This window comes from Stylophora pistillata, chromosome 1 (assembly GCF_964205215.1).
Source record: "Stylophora pistillata chromosome 1, jaStyPist1.2, whole genome shotgun sequence".
NCBI classification, from domain to species: domain Eukaryota; kingdom Metazoa; phylum Cnidaria; class Anthozoa; order Scleractinia; family Pocilloporidae; genus Stylophora; species Stylophora pistillata.
Genome location: NC_142519.1, coordinates 17744282 through 17761190, shown reverse-complemented (window position 1 = coordinate 17761190; position 16909 = coordinate 17744282). Strand labels below are relative to the sequence as shown.

The 16909-nt window shown below is 38.5% G+C and overlaps 4 protein-coding genes across 5 annotated transcripts; 3 read left to right on the top strand and 1 right to left on the bottom strand.

Annotated features, from left to right (window-relative positions):
• Positions 1–448: 448 nt before the first annotated feature.
• Positions 449–4787, top strand: LOC111321354 (uncharacterized). Its single transcript, XM_088761915.1, has 4 exons — positions 449–924; positions 1563–1719; positions 2711–2900; positions 4269–4787. Exons 1-4 carry the CDS (start codon positions 511–513, stop codon positions 4381–4383), a joined length of 876 nt encoding a protein of 291 aa, XP_088618041.1. The 5' UTR covers positions 449–510; the 3' UTR covers positions 4384–4787.
• A 1468-nt stretch (positions 4788–6255) lies between these two features.
• On the top strand, positions 6256–9933 carry LOC111321350 (uncharacterized). The gene is made up of 4 exons (XM_088761885.1): positions 6256–6850; positions 7783–7954; positions 8933–9143; positions 9656–9933. The coding sequence occupies exons 1-4, from the start codon at positions 6338–6340 to the stop codon at positions 9780–9782; spliced, it is 1023 nt and encodes a 340-aa protein (XP_088618011.1). The 5' UTR covers positions 6256–6337; the 3' UTR covers positions 9783–9933.
• Positions 9934–10469: 536 nt separating this feature from the next.
• Positions 10470–12947, bottom strand: LOC111321351 (dickkopf-related protein 3). Of its 2 annotated transcripts, XM_022924199.2 has the most exons (5): positions 12675–12947; positions 12259–12332; positions 11475–11634; positions 11112–11394; positions 10470–10742 (listed from the first exon to the last, which is right to left on the bottom strand). In XM_022924199.2, the coding sequence occupies exons 1-5, from the start codon at positions 12697–12699 to the stop codon at positions 10697–10699; spliced, it is 588 nt and encodes a 195-aa protein (XP_022779934.2). In that variant the 5' UTR covers positions 12700–12947; the 3' UTR covers positions 10470–10696. The 2 variants fall into 2 exon arrangements, with proteins under 2 accessions (XP_022779934.2, XP_022779933.2); XM_022924198.2 differs by lacking the exon at positions 12675–12947 and having other exon boundaries at positions 12259–12540.
• Positions 12948–13141: 194 nt separating this feature from the next.
• Positions 13142–16841, top strand: LOC111321302 (uncharacterized). Its single transcript, XM_022924147.2, has 5 exons — positions 13142–13935; positions 14665–14803; positions 15431–15620; positions 15931–16089; positions 16240–16841. Exons 1-5 carry the CDS (start codon positions 13789–13791, stop codon positions 16283–16285), a joined length of 681 nt encoding a protein of 226 aa, XP_022779882.1. The 5' UTR covers positions 13142–13788; the 3' UTR covers positions 16286–16841.
• The last annotated feature ends 68 nt before the right edge of the window (positions 16842–16909 follow it).

Genomic DNA, 16909 nt, shown 5'->3' with positions numbered 1-16909 from the left:
TCACACAGAAATCCCCACGAAAAATATTTCGCCGAGTTGCTTAAGACGGGGAAAGGTGTATGTAAATAAAAGGAAGAACTCTTTCTGAGCGGATAGATGGGGTAGAACATTACATATTTCACTGATAGGAACGCAATCGAAGTGTAAATGGATTTAAAGTAAAATGATATTTCTTCTCCGGTCGAAATCAACTATTATCAATAATTTATACTTCTTCAAGCCTTACCTGTCTACATATTATGCTCTGTGTTTTTGACAACAGATCAAAATGATGATGAAGAGGGAAATTATCCTATGCCTTATAAAGAAACAAATTAAACGCTCCCAGTAAATAAGGGGAAAACAACACGGGAGGATTTTTAAAAACGCTTTGTGATTGACAGAGTAGCAATGATGTGGCTCAGTTGCATCCGGGACATTCGAATTGTAGGAGAGTTTCCATGACTTCTTACATTGCGTGTAAGTAATTTAGAAACTGCGAGAGTCACAGTTTTCAATTTGTTTTGGTTAATGTGTGGTGTTTTCCTCTTGAAATCCGCGATGAAAAATTTTATAGTATTTTCGCTTTCTGTTTTTCTCGTGTATAACACTGGATTGTCCTCGTCTGAGTGGTATTTTCCTGAAGAGAACCTTGGCAACGCGGACTCGCGGAATGATGGCGGCGTGGACAAGACAAGCTCGTCGAGCTCATCAAGTTCGTTCAGCTCGTCAAGCTCTTCGAGTTCGTCGGGTTCTTTTCATGAGAAAGTGGAAGAGTACGAGAAAAACACGGACGAAAAGGGAACGCACGAAGTAACGAAGATTCGCGAACGAAAGAAGCCGGAAGGTGGGAACGAAACCTCCAGTAGCAAGGTAATTGAAGTGTTTCGTTATCCTAATGGAACGATTCGACGAAAGGTGAAAAACAATGGACCTGCAATGAAGGTAAGCTACTGAATGACACGTCGGTACATGAAACATTTTAATCAAACTCAGTATCAGTTAGGAATTGGATTGCCTTCCATACATATACTTGTAACAGCTTTTTGTCTTCTGCTCTCTCATGAGGGAACCTCCATGTATGTTTAGGTGCGAACTTCATCTAAGACGTGGAGAAAGAATTGGATTCTGGATATGTACATGCACCTATCTCTTCCACGAATGTCTCAAAAAATTAAGGAAGGATTCGACTCATAAAAAAGAGAGAACAATTTGAATTAAGATCAGATGCAGGGCTTGACACTAATGGTCGCCAACTAGCCACAAGTAAAAATTCAGTTTTGGCTAGTAGTTTTGGATTTTCACCAGCCAGCTTGGCTAGTAAACAAACTAAAATTTTCATAACATCTAAGTTGTCATTAGCCACTTGACTTGTAAGTTGAAAAGCCGTATGCGTATTTTTCTCTTGAATAAAGGGTATTTAACGTAATTTCTACATTCAGTTTTCTTGCTACAAGACACACATGAATGCGGCAGACTAATTTATTAATGTTCCACAGAAATTGCATTCTGGACCTTGATTCAAACTTTCTGTTTTTTTCTTCCTTTATTTACACAATATAATTGGTTTTTCGTGATATTAGGCAGAATGTATCAAGAAGGATGACTGCAGTGCTGATAAATTCTGTAGCAAACTCAGTTATCAGTGCCAGCAATGCATTGATGGATTTGGTTGTTTTAATGATGACCAGTGCTGTGGCAAAAAAGTTTGTAAATTTGGCAAGTGTGAAGATGAACCAGGTAAGAAAAACGGTAAATAAATACAGTGCAGCTCATGGATAGGGTGACCAAAATATGTGCACTTAATCAACATACGCGTGGTATGCCTATAAGATCAGACATTTACTATTCTTGACAGATGAGAATTTGTTTATATCCAGTTGAAACCTTTGTGTAATTAGTAGGTCTGAGCTAGCTGATTGTTTTCTCTCTCATGGAATGGTCAATGTTTGTTTCAAATAGGCATTATATTTGCAATGAAAGGTGATGGTTAAGCTGTGCCTATTACACTCTTCTAAGAAGTAATTCTAAAGGTCATAATGAAAATTTTTTTTGTGAATCAGTTTGTGGAGATGGAGTAAATATCAAGCAGTATAAAGGTTTTGGTTTTAATCACTGAGTTTGTGAACATATCAAAGTTTTGAAATAGGATACCCTGACTTAAACATTTCATCAAAGTTTGTCGTTAGGGGAGAAGTAAGCAAAAGGTGTGTTGTTTTGAAATAACTGTTCACAGGCTATTTTTTCCTTGACTTTTAAGAAAAGATTAAGAGTGCCAAGTCAACCCATATAAAATAGCTTTCACTGATGTTTTCACAATTGTTTTGCAAATTTCATTCTATTGGACAGGCAGGATAAAATGATTGTCATTTCCAAAATTACACTTATTATTTAATGGCTCATTATTATTGAAATCAGACTTTCATTACAAAATAATGTCAAACCAAAGAAAAAGGTTGAACTATGACCCAAGGTATTTGATGGACCTCTTCTCTACCTACAACTGCTACAGGGCAGTATATGCAGTTTATACAGGGCTAACCTCACGATTTTCCCTTTTCAGGATATATTTTTTACATTTGCGGTGTAGCTTCCTGAATAAATGTTATGTTATGTTATGTTACAGACTGAAGCTTTGGGCCTTTATTTAGTAAATTATAGTGTGTACATGTATATATTGCACAACTGTTTAAATCTTTTATTTTTAACTTTTTGTATTTTTAATATCCAGAGCATACAGGGCTGGCCAACTCTCCATGTGATAATGACAGCCAGTGCAAGTCAGGCCTTTTCTGCTCATGGCGTGTGTTTGAAGGAGGAAAGTGTGAAGACTTTAGAAGAGAGGGACAGTCTTGTAGCAAAGGGATTTTTTCAAGAAATCTACCAAGATGTGCTAAGGGTTTGGAGTGCAGAAGAACTGGGTAAGTTTGATTCTGACTGTATAGATACATGAGGGTTACATAAGTAAAGTACAATAGGTATTGTGATTGCTTAACATTATCCCATTCCTAGTCATATGGGTTTAGTCTACTTGCAGTCGTAATTCAACAAATATTTTTGCTTTTTGCCTGTTTATAGAAACGTGTCATACAGAATTGTCAGAAAGGTTTTGTATAAATGCATTGTAATACAAAGTAGGTGACTCAATTGTCATGCCTCCATGCTGAAAATTGAGCCACTAGCTTTTAGTCAGAGTAGGCAGTGCTTTCTTCAGAATTAGACGATGAAATGCACCAGCTGCTGGGTTATTTTGACAACCCTAATGTCATGTGACCCATTATACTTCAGCTACATGTAAAACTGGATTATCTGATGATACTCCTCATATATCATTCCTCTGTTTAGAAACATGGCATCCAATATGATAAAAAAAAATTAATGTATTTTGCAATTAATGTATTTTACATGCATATATATGTGCATATGCACATATATATGCATATATATATATATATATATGTGTATATATAATTATACCTCAAGATTTAGGTTACTTGAACTTTTACTGCAACTCTGAGTTTCATGCCTCTTGCGAAGCAATCGTCAGGCAACTGCCCGATTGCAGGCAACTGAGATTGCAACCTCTTGATCGTCAGGCAACTGCACGGGGAGTTGCCTGACGATTGCTTCGCAAGAGGCATGAAACTCAGAGTTGCAGTAAAAGTTCAAGTAACCTAAATCTTGAGGTATAATTATCCATAGCTCTAGCCCTGCTATTGAGCACTTTTTAGTAGATGATGATCTCATTCCGCTATTTTGGTTATGTGTATATATATGTACATATATATATGTATACATATATGTATGCGTATATATATGTAAATATGTTTCTCAAGCTTTGCTCTTGGAAAACTGTGTGCCTCTCAAAACAGACAACATCTGTTGACAAATATTTGAGCATATTTGTTTGCCAAATAAAGGCTACTGTTCTTTTATTATTGTTTTTCCACTTATAATGGAGTCTGAAAATCCTCCTTGCTTTTTAACATTTACTCTGCAAATGTTTGTTTGAGAATATCTTTGTATGCTTATTTATTGGTTTCTGATATTGTCAGATATTGATATGGCATCTGTGAGAAAGTTTAAAGTTGAGTGGCAAACTGCAGGCTTCGTAAAGTGGGTTCCGTAAATTTAAAACAAAGGATTTTAACTTTTTCCAAAGCACATCTGCACCATGTGCAATGTACTTATCATTGCCCTGTCATACTTCCTTGGCGTAACTGTAGAGGAATTGGTACTATGTATCTTTTCTGATTCTTATGAAATTGTTGTCACCATTTTATCTGCAGTGGCTTCCCATTTTTCTCCTACAAGTGCCTGAAAGAAGGAAGTGTGCAAGATAAATCAACCAAATCGCCTTTTGATTGGTTTGATGATAATGATTTCTTTCTCTTCAAAAAGTAGAGCTGGTGGTGTTCTTTTCCCTCCTACTAAAAATTGGACTGAATACTCCAAGCAATCCTCAGAAAGTAGTTTTAAGAGTGTAAGGTGTGCCATGGTAATTGGAATTCTCAGATTAAGTATTAGGGGAATACCACTTTTAGTACACTGGTGATGTACAGCTGTAATTTGGTACCTGGAACTAGGAGTTAAACTGCTTTTATGAGCTACTTGAACTGACAGCAGTTGCATCAGCACCAAAAAGTGTGGTAACCTAACAGAAATGGCTCTTACATAGAGAATTGGCTCTACGTATTTCACAATGTTAGCTTCAAGTTTAAGAAACTTTATTTATTGTGACTTAGTGGTAGTTTATTAACACTATATGTCTTCCATGAAATATTATTAAAGATGTTTTTAAATGAGAATGGTTTTGAAAGGATGGTCTTTTTTGCTTTTCTATGTACTTTCATACTGTCAAGTCTGACACCCCTGCTTCACAAAGTGATTGTTGTTCTGTTTCATTAAACAATCTGACAGAAACTGTCTCATAGTTCCATCAAACCTGGGAGTGGAATAATGCCGTCGTCTTTACACAGTTACGTTTTGCCGAGGACCTGTAACACTCATAGGGTAACAATTGAAAACAGAACACGAATTTGCGTGTACTGCGCGCGCCGTACACGAATTTGCATGTACTGCACGCGCAGTACAAGCGTGTTGCAATCCCTACGGTCGATTTACTCAACAGGTGAGAAAACAAAGCTCATAAAAGTGAGATGTGGTTGTGAAAATGACGGAAAACTTGGTTTCCGGCAACTGGTTGCTTATTACTTTTAAAAAAATGTGTTGTGGTTACTGAGACAAGAATAGTATATTATTTCCTATTAACTAGAGAAATCTGTTGTGTTTAAAATCAAATACCATTTTAGCAAATTCAAAATGATGAAGTAATTGAAGAAGTGAACCTTCCATTTCCCTATTTCCTTAATAATTAATTGAAATCGCAGTTAGTAAATTGATGTTAATTGGGCTCAAGTGAATTTTATACTGTGGGTGAATCGATAATTCTCAATGTTTGCTGAAGCGTTCATGCAGGTTCACTGCAGGTAGACTTTTAACGTTTCTGAAATACTCGTATTGAATTAATTTTAATGTTGATTCTCTGAGTGATGTCGGGTTCTTATTTTTTGTTTCTTTAATACACCCTTCGCCAAAATCTTTGCGGTAGTCAAGGTGATGTTTTTATAGATTTCTAAATCTGAATGGGGTCAAAACCGGACTCCGTTTCTTTCTTACTTTCAGAAGGCAGTCTTTCGCGAAATAGTCGCGTAGCTTATTTATTTCAAATGTTGCCCAAATTAAATATTGCTAGCACTGCTAAAAGGGGAACCAACAAGTTTCAAAGTGCAATGGCTTTGAGCTCGGTCGATTGGCGATATGAAGAAATATCACTTGGACAAGAATAGACTAAAACTAAAATTCAACCTGCCCTCATGAAAACGAACTCTCGCTGTAATTTTATGATTAAGAAGTAGTTGGCCACTTTGCGCAATTATTTTGTCTTCATGTGAGCCCCGGTAGCCAAATTTAAAACTTGTACAACTGATTGATAGGAGTTATAATGAGTTTACTTCCGTGTTGCTGCTATAACAAACCCATTACCAAACTCACTTCGTATCGCAGAATCCCTGCAAATACTGCAGATCATTTCATAGAGAAAAAAATCCATCTCCATGACATCCTCCGCGAACTCGATATTTAAAATCTCCAATTACCCCCCATAAAAAGGAAATTACGCCCCGTTTGAGATAATATTTGTGAAATTATCTCAACGAATCAATAATTCAACTTTTGTCGACAAATTGCGTCAAAGCACGTGTTTTAAACTCTATTTAGATATTTGGATCCTCAAAGGTAAAACAATTATTTGAAGTCCAGGTGGTGCAGACTAGACTGGCCCCGTTAGAACCATAAAATGAACAAGATCGGAACTTTGATTCTGCTCATATCTGTATCCGCACTTTATACTGACGCCAACAAGGCTAAGAAGGAAGAACTCGATAAACAACAGAAGGCTGTCGAAGAAAACAATGAAGCTGAAGATCACGAAGCAGTAGGAGCCGAGTTCCCAGGCTTTGCCCTTCGTATTCCTATCCCTAATATAGGCGCTTTGGCTCACATAAGACAACAATTGGAAAATCTCTTTCCTGGACCCAAGCAAGCGGACTATAAACCTGGTAAAACTAAAACAACAACCACGTCAAAGAACTCGACTCATGGTCCGTTCAAGACATACAGTGTTACCGAGGAGACTGTGTCCACAGATAACAAGAGCTCACCTCATGTCTTGTCCAAGGTTTACAAGTCCATCACGACCCTTGATAAGGACAAACTGCTCAAAGGCAAAGATGGAAAAGTGAAGATTCCGTCCGCCATGGAGTTCGATTTCGGACCTTTTGGACCGCAATTTCACGATGAAGGCGGCAAGGTAAGCACTCTCTTATCTCGTTTTGCCGTGGAATTCGATAAAATGTTTTCACTTCCTTTGATTTTATTTGGTATCACTTGCATTAGCAGAGAATATTAAAAAATATGCGAATTTAGTTCCATCCCGTGTACTGATAGCGAGTCAAGTTTTGACGAAACTCAAGGTGCTCGCTGAGATTATCATTTTCCACCGCTCTCGGTTTCATAAAATGATGCCAAGAGTTACTATTAATATATTGCCGGCGAAATTGATCGATTAGATTGGGAATTTCACTCATGTCTCAGTATTTCAAAGGAGAATATTTACTTATGCAACGTGAAAGCGCACCACTTGCAACGTCAGTTACATTAAGATATTTACTCGCAGATTTCAACATGTAAATATGTTTTTTAATAGCTGAGACTGCTTCGCATTCTGCCTTTTAAAGTGCGTTGGAAAGAAAGAGTGAAACTACAGGCTCTAAGAAGCTATTTATCGATTGTGAACTTAAAGTTTAGAAGCCCTTTTTGATCTCTAGATACTAAAAGTGATTTACTGGTACCAGTCGCAGAACCTGTTGCACCCTAGTTAAAATGTACAGATGTCCTTATCTGTAGGGGTATAAATGGAAAATGGCTTCACAACAGATTGTGGTCATTTTCAGAAAGGGAATTAACTAATTGGTAGGTAGAAAATACATAAAAATCAAAGATGCCGGTTTTTACTCAGAAATTTTATTCTTCAAATTTACTCCGGCCTGGCCTTAAAAGTAACTGATGATCGCTTTTTCTACGTATGTGGATGGTAGGTGATCCTGGGGGTTAATCACTGATCGTTGCTAAGGTGATAGCCTTGATAATAGAATCCTTATCGCAAAGTCCAGGGTCTTTATCTAAATATTTGCATTGAACTTTAATTTATAGTTTGAACTAATTTCACATTTTACATTTCAGAAATGCAGCGCATCATCTGATTGTGACAATGTGGAATACTGTGACGCGTTTTTCAGTGTGTGTAAGAAGCGTCTGAGTGATGGAGCTGCGTGCACTCAGAAAGACCAGTGTGAGGACAAATTTAGATGTACGTGGGGTCGCTGTATAAAGAATTCCGAGGAGGGAAGTTCAGGTGAGCTCTTAGAAAAATAGACTGTTGTTGGTCACCCCTCTAGCATTTCGATGCATGTGACAGAAACGCCGAGGATAAGAGACGAAGGGGTTGACATCATGATGATGGTGGCCACGTAACTTCGGATCGAAAGTTCCTGGTCTGAATCCAGGTCGGGGTCATATTATTGTGTTTGTTGGTAAATTATACAGCTCTCAAAGTGGCTCTCCCCATTAAGAACGATCATAATTAGTATCAGCGAACTGTCGGTTGGCAAAATGCTGAGCCCGTGGGGATCAAGGGAGAGAGGATAACTTCTAATGGACAAGGACCTCATCCAAGAGGAGAAGCTAGGAGCTTCTCTCGCAGTGGCTTCGAGCTATGATAGCCAACTTTAAAAGCTTCGAAGCCTTTTGGCTCATCCATTGGATGTACAGGACTGAAACCTCTCCATTACAATTCACCAATTCTCGTTTGACTACTGAAAACAATGCTCCCGGCTGGGTGTCCATACTATAATAATCGCGTCAGGGGCGTTTCTTTTTTGAGAACGGGTCTACTGCTCAGCCCTATAAAATCTTCAAGGGTAAGCAGAAAGGAGAAGTCCAAGCTGAACTCGCTGCTTGAAAGAGTGGCTTCGGTAAGCCATGGCAGCTTTGTCCACCCGTTGGCCTTCAAGCTAATTAAGATTTGATCTTTCTTTATCTTTTAAGGGGGAATACGATCAGATTCATTACTTTTTTGCATCGTATTTGAGTATTTTGTAGGGTTTCCATTTTCCAAGGGAAAAAATAGAAAACCTAAGTACTTATACTACGCCATTTGAAAAGAATAGTGTAAGAATCTATTTGCAGTCATTTTCAAGACAACGTAAGAAATGTACCCTCACTGCTTTGTCGAAGTGACCTGTTCATCATCGTTTGTAGGCACATTCTGTGACTCGGACAGTGATGTACCCTCACTGCTTTGTCAAAGTGACCTGTTCATCATCGTTTGTAGGCACATTCTGTGACTCGGACAGTGATTGCCATTCTGCTGACGAAGAACTCAGCTGCAGGGAGCAGGCGGATATCAGTCGTTACTTCCGCGTGTGTATGGCCAAGTTAGGAGAAGGAGCCACTTGTGGCCACGTCGGCCTCTTTGATTTGTTCAGACCAGCTGAGGAGGTGTCGAACTACTGCAAGAAGGGACTTGTGTGCAAGACTGTTGGGTGGGTCAAGATCCACTTACTATTGTAGACTTTCTGGAAAACCTTCTCCATAGTTCTTGTTTTCCTCTTTCCCGTACTTTGCATTCGGTTTTTAAGAGTTGTCCATATTTTTTGTGCAAAGCCTGGGTTCGGCTTAAATTCGCACTTAGAACTGGGGGTGAGTCTATCCCTGTTTAAGAAGGTCATGGGTTAGAAGATATGGACATTCTGCGTTTTTGTTTTAAAGAGGGAGTCGATTATGAGTTTTTGATACTTTTAATCACGGGAGGGCGAAGGTCGGAGCAGTTGCACCATGAATTGGAAGCTGTGACGAATCTACCGCATTTCGGGCACCTGTGACAAGGTTTACAAGAATGGTTGGTTCGCTCTCTCGACCAAGTCCCCCCTCAGTAAATTGTCCCCTGCCGTAGACAAACATTTTCATTTCGCGTTTTTTCATCTACCAATTGAAGTAAACACCATATCAGCTTTAATGAACTTCTCATTTGCTGATGAATGATTTCTTTATGAAGGTTTTTCGGCCGTAAGGCTTGCATCCGACCTGAGGAGACAAAGTCGATCAACGATGAAGTTTCGAAAAAGGAAATAAAACCAAGCAAGGCCAAGAAAGCAGGCAAGAACAAGAAAATAAAGTTTTAAACGACAAGACTCCAATGGAAGCTACGTTATCTTAACGAGAAATAATCTGGACGAGAAATAATTGATTTGTAAAGATATAAAGTTGGATAAAATACAATTAAAAAAATTCAGTGTAAGTTAAAAGACTGTGAACATTGAGTCTTGAATTAGAGCTGTGTATCTTGTTTCTTGTCCTTCATTCACGTTCCTTTTTCGGGACTAAACTAACTAAGCAAGCCTACAAACGAATTACCAAACATAACTCTAATGTGTGAGTCTTGCATGAGAGACTAACTTGGCTCAGTTGTTTTCAGCTTAGGCGGCGATGTGTTAAAGAAGCTTATTCCCGTTGATTTTACGCGTGAGCTAAATGCACAGGTTTAATTGGGATTCTAATTTAGTATCACGCTAAGTAGTGCAACAGTTTGGTAACCAGGTCTAACTTTTCTGACTAATCGACTGTGAGAAGTCTGGCTATTGCAGTATTGTCATGATAAGATTGACCAATATATCGACGGGTATAGTTCTAGTCTTCTTCATTGGAAGTGCCCAGAACAAGTGCCCTTTGCCGTTATTCCGTGCCCACCTCCTCGAGGAGATTTCCACATAACTTCTCGTAACGACTCTCTATCATTTGGGTGTGTTTTGTATCTTAGGTTCTTCTTGATGTGAAACCAAATTCTCCATAAAAATATACAAGTAACAGTATAGCAGCGAGAAGAGAGAATTTATTTTGAGATACTGAGAGTTTTTCGGTGTTGATTAGTTTATTTACACATTGTAACGACGTTTGAAACGTTCTACTCCATTATGAGAGATTCGGCAAAAAGCATCAACCGAGTTTCACTCTCCATTGTGTGGGCCAAGAGTTTCACGTGCGAGACTATCGTAGCAGTTTATGTGCTCGACTAGTTAAAAATCAGATCTGATCTGCGTCATTCCTCGTCCTCTTTGAGGCAAATAAAGTGAAGGCCTTTAGTTCTGTAAGAAAAGAAAAAAGAAAAAGTGAGAGGGAAGGAGAAAATCATTTCCAGTAATGTGGTTTCGACATGTTTTTAATGTATCACCTTACAAGAAATGTTTTTCTTTGGTTAAAACAATTGAAGCTGATGAATAACATGGACACAAATAAAGAATTCATACACAAACAAAGAAGGTAAGAAACAAATAAGAGAAAGAAACCTTCCCACGATTATTTCAGTTTCTGTTCAAGCGGTTTTTATTCTAAATTATCCATATCGAACGGTACATACGAATGACATCTTGAACGAAACTTCATCCCATTGACAGTGATCAAGAGAATATAAACTTTATGTTCTCTTTCAGTGGTGTACTAAAATTTAAACTTACCCAACATTCTTACATTGGAGCCCAACTTTACAAGGTCCGCAATCCGGTTCTACCATACCACCTGTATAAACATGGTGGAACAAATTGATTGGGCCACACGACTCAAACTCATTTAGCATTGGCTTGCACATGGACGTGTGTGGGTTAACGGAAATCTCTCGAATACAGCACGATTCTTTGCCGAGACAATCCGAAGTCCTGTCGCAATACGTACCAGGCTCCCCTTCCTGTATGCCCTTAGTGCATTGGCCATATTGACAAGCGTATCCTTCACAGCAGGTTCCTCAAAAAAAAAAGAAAAGAAAAAAACATTTTATTTAGTTGGAGATATTGCAAAATCATTTTCAACTGGTGTTTCCTTACCAATGAAATGACAGGCTGCTCGATCGTGAAGACATGCCCTGCATGTATGAACATCGCAAAACTTCCCGGCTGGGCAATCTTTGTTGACATTGCATTCCTCGGTCCCGGCCTCTACCATTGCACGAAAATGCCAAGGTGACGGCATGTGTAATATAAATTGCTAGAGAAGAAATATAAAGAAGTGTTGAACATTACATGGTACGCTTAAAAGTACATAGATTAACGTCACTCAAAAGATAATTTTTACAGCGTAATTTTTCTCTGAGTTTTACCTTGGCAGTTCCTCAAGTACTGCCAAGTCGGCGGTTAATTTTTCGCCGAACATGACGATTTATCTGCGCGCCGATAGAAAAGAAAAACCTTGCACTGATAGTGGCAGGAAAATAAAAAACAAATTCGTTATACACTGATAGCAATTGGTCGGTTTGGTAGAGTAAGGTGTCGTCGTCTATTAGTTTGGATATATTCATCAGCCAAAGAAAACTCGACTACAACTTACTCTGACTGTTGTCCGATATATTAAATAAGTATTGCACATTTCGACTGGTTATCAGCGCACGACTGCTTGGTTAAAATAAGCGACTTACTAACTGAAATTGCCTATTCAGTCGGTACCTGTGTGATGATAAACAGTTTGCGTCAATTTTTGAGTGAAATAAAACTGAGACCAGAAAGACCGTAGACTATACGGTAATAGCCATACAAGGTTAAGGAGTAAGCAGCAACCTAGTTCACTTTCTTGTGTCGTTGATGATCGACAGAACAATAATTCTTTGTTTCTTACCCGTCTCCGTGCTGCACCTGCACTACTTTGTTCCTTTGGACTGTTCCCTTTCTTAATTCCTCTAAAAGCTGCGACTGTGTCGAATAGTTTTAGGGTTAATACAAACAGTCCTAATTTAAAAAACATTTCAAGCCATTTTCGTAACCAAAGCAAACGTCTGTTGTATTCAAGTCACTAGCATAAATTATTCATTAGGTAAAATTTTTGCACTTGAACAAGTTGGTATTTGTGAGGATCGGGTCAAGTCTTGTCTTAATATTAAATACATATTGACTGGCCTTTGCCATTGCTTAAAATCATCCCACCGCCTTTAAAAAAAATTTCAACATGGCTGATTCGAGAGGATCTACCCCCGGCTTTCGATGATCTTAAACTGTTTGAATAAACTCTCTCTTTCTCTGTTAAAAATGACGTACTCTGTAATGTTTGGAGTTCGTGCATTCCGGTGATAGAGAACGATGCACGTTACTATGTTAGAATGCATGAAAGTGAATTGGTTTAACACTGTGGCCACGACGAAAAGGGAAATAGATAGGATGCTTTAAGCATTGCATTCTCTCGTCTAGTTCTTCTCCAGTTTGCAACCTCTGTTTCTTTTTCAAGCTGCAAAATGACAACGTTGTATCGTTGGTTTTACTTTTGACCCAAGTCATGCGTCTGTAGGTTAAATGATATTCTCCGATGTATTCTATCCTCGATAAAATGGGTCCCTCACTCATATATTTTTATGATTGAGTTATTTGTTTTCCAAATTATTATCACTTAATTTTATTGGTTAATAAGGGTGCTGCCGATGACACGTGATTTCAGTAAAGGTGTGGCAAATCAGTACGTGGAGGAAAAATTAACTTTAAGGCTGTAAGAGAAAAGTAGTAGTTCAACAGGACAGAAACTGAAACTACGTGCGGCAAATTCAGCAATAGTTTCTGTGAATCTCAAATCACTATTTCTTGAGGCACTGACTAGCTTTAAAGCTCAAATGTCTGTATTCATCACCTTTAGCTGAGCTGTTTTGAGTTTTTTTAAGTTTGCTAAGATAGGAGACTATTTCCTTAGCTGCTTTGCCACTGAAACTAAGGGGAGATTTAAGAAAAGATTTACGATAACATATCCCGAGTTGGTTGGTATTACTACATCTCTGGGTTTCTTCGCACTGGATAAGAAAGTCCTGTTCATGCCCTCTTTGTTCCAAACTACCGGTACCAGTTCACGGAGAACATTCAGCGAATCGCTTTATCCCGTTCTAAAGGGATAACTACCGAAAATTGCATCGCGACGAATACATCAATCTAAGATTGCTTTGTGAAATAATAAGCATAGCTTGAAAACTGAGGAAAGCTGTGAAATAACTCTTGGATCTATATCGATCGCTTTCACAAAGTGGATCGAATACTGGGCTTATACGGAAAGCTATTAATAATAAATGAGTGGATGAAATAATAATTCTGGCCACATAAACGCTCTGTAACTTGGCCCAAAGTCGAAGGCCTAGCGAGAATTAGGACTTCAAGGAGTCCTTTTTACGACGAAATGAACCTAAATTCGAAATGGTGGCTTTTAATAGGAACTTTACTTAGCCAAATTTGGCTTCCGCGAGCAACTGCCAAAAAGAACATCGCCCTAAAGCATCGATTGAGAAAAGAAGTACGGTCAGCCGAAAATGCCAGGGTTAAAAAGGTAAGTTAGAGCAACCTAGATTTCGTGAAATGCTTCCGTGAAAGAGGTCACAGGTATGTTTATTTGAGAAATAAGGCAATCAAAATCAAGATTGTTTTGATTAACGAAGATGATCATGTATAGGCTACCTCGCAACGCCAACATTGATCCAAATCAGCGACCGGGACCTGTAATTACTCGAAAAGTCACCGAGAAGGTGTTGCTAACAGCGCACCCAGATGCATGAGTCCAAAAGCTAAACAAACTTAAACAAAAGAAAGCGAATTTACTTGTAGTTTCACGGTGTAACTTGACCTAACCAGGACGCATTATACTTTGTGTGCTTCTTGCTTTTTGTTTTGTCGAAGTAATCTATAATGTCAGTGTTCAAAGCCATAACACGCAAATGTATTTAATTTACATGCCTTAGTATTGCTGATACACGTGACCTCCTTGAGCGGAGACCCAGTAGGGCATACGCTTCAGGGTCTACATCCAGAGAAATGATTCTGTTTGATTCAACTGATCGATTGACTCTTCAATAACTAGCAAGGTGCCAACCAAAGCTGACGTAGATGCACTACATCGCCAACAATTCCTCTGTAGGGAGCTTCTAGCTGCCTTATGCCGGGATGTATGTTTCTTTTTGACGGAAACGTTGGTAAATTTAAAATTGTAATGAAATGCAAATTGCAAGAAATTGAACTTCCTGTTTATTGTGATGATTAGAATATACTTCTCTTGACTTAGGACATGATGCAGCCATTTCCCCAGATGGAGCCCGATATGGGTTCAATTGCCAATGCTGGAGTAGAAAAACCGCAGCCACGCATGCTTGCACCAGGATATTACTCTCAAGAATGCAATACCCACAAACCTTGTGACCCAGGTAAGCTGAAAAAAAGAAAAACTTTTTAAATTTACAACAAGTTGGATCCAGCAGACGTTCCAGTCCTTATGGCGAACATTAGATAATCATTTGAACACAAACCTAAATACAGGGAGTGTAGAGGAAGAGGTGGTCTCTGAGTTGGCGCGCTGGATCGAAAGGTTCAGATTGGAGTAGTATCTGTTGTCATTGTGTTCTGTTCTTGTGCAAGGCACTGTTCTCTTACTGCCCCTTCTGCACCTATCACGATCATTCTTTCCTGGTAACATAAATGGGTACTGTCGATACTTAGCATATTTCTCGACTTGGCTTTGGTATAAGCTCTGGCAGTAAAACTGATGGGAAAATGTAGCTGTAATTGCTAATCAGCGGACGAAAAAAATAAGTTTTTGAAAATGCAGTTAATGGTTAAACTCGTCTACTGCAAAAAATGGTCTAAAAATACTTAAGTTTTCCCAGAAACGACTGGAGATAAATAATAGCAAGTATCTACTAAGATCACGTAAGATTCCTCTGTAATTTGTAAGAATTAACCATTTTGTTTGGGTTGCTGTCTTTGGGCTTTGCTGTCACGACTACTGAGTTTTTGCGGGAGTTTCCTAATTTTGTTCTTTGTGTGATTTTCAGGAAAGTACTGTCACATGTTTCTGTGTGTACACTGTTTAAAGGAAAATGTGGCCTGCACTCAAAATGGTCAATGTTGTCATGGCCAATGCACATATGGTCGATGTAAAAAAGATGCTTCTGGAGGTTCTCCAGGAACATTCTGTGATCGACACGATGATTGTAACGACCCTCCTGGGACGTGTTGTGTTAGGTTTGTATGTGAACAAGGAAGGGAACAGGTTCAGCCATTCAATCTAGAGTTAATTCTTCTAAAATTATTTTTAGACTAAAGCAATCTGGTCGACTGGGAATATCCATGTATCCACCCGCATGCACGCTTTTCTACATGGAAATGTTTAGATAAACAGGCAGACTGATAGACAGGCCATTAATTAGAGAAAGTTCATGGGCGGATAGACAGACAGAAGAGAAGACTGCAGGTTCATTCGGAGATGTATCTCTTGCGCTGAATAACGCTTAAGTCAACTGAACATTCTTATTGTTGTATTATGTCATTCCAGAGAACCAGCCATCAATCCGCATATCTCCGTTTGCAAACCACCCTTGGAGGAGAACATGGTTTGTGGTCCAATCAACTTCTTTAAAAATGTTTACATCGGAGCTCAGGTGCAAAGAGCTTGCGGACCATGCAAGGCGGGACTTGTATGCAAGCAAGTTGGGTGAGTCAGAACATTTGGCAAGGCATGGTGATCACATTTGACTTATTTTTCGATAATTGGCTTCCCAGTTCTGTAAAATCCCATGTTATATCGATCGTGTGTGCGGTCAGAGACGAACTTTTTCCAAATGTGGGTATTTTTCTTTTGCAGAATATTTGGGGTACATGAGATTTGTGTGAAAGAAGATGACAAGTAATTTTTGGGGCTCAAGTAGAAAGCTTTTTGAATGGTGTAAGGACTGCATCAAAATATTTGTTAACGTGCCATCAAGAATGGAAGGATTTCATCGTTCTCGAAAGTTTGATAAAGCTTGTGAATGGGATCGTAGGTTCGCATCTAATCTGTTTCTTTCAAATGAAAATTTCCTAGTCGGATAATTGTAAAAGGTAATTTGCATTGATCACATTCATGTGGATGATGAGTACCCTTAAACCTAACAGATACAGTCGAGACTCACGAGAGCATGTTATTTTGAACCAATGATTTTCAGACCATTCAATTTGATGTCTGAAAATGCTTTTTACTTTGCACTAAGCCTTGGAAATCTAAGCTCGGTGATTTACTGGAGAACTTATAACCTCGCTATTTTTATCGTGTATAAAAGTGCATAAAGTTGATCACGAAATCTTTTTTATAATAGCTAAGACTATAAACATAAACGTCTCTCAGTATACTCTGTTATTGTTATTATTTAATTTCCCGTTAAGTGCTTGTCATCGGTGCTAAAAAAGAATAAAATGTATTTTCTTATATTGAGGTAAATCTATGTTTATATCGTCAAAAATTTAGTGGACTTTAAGTAAGAAAACTGGGTCAAGTA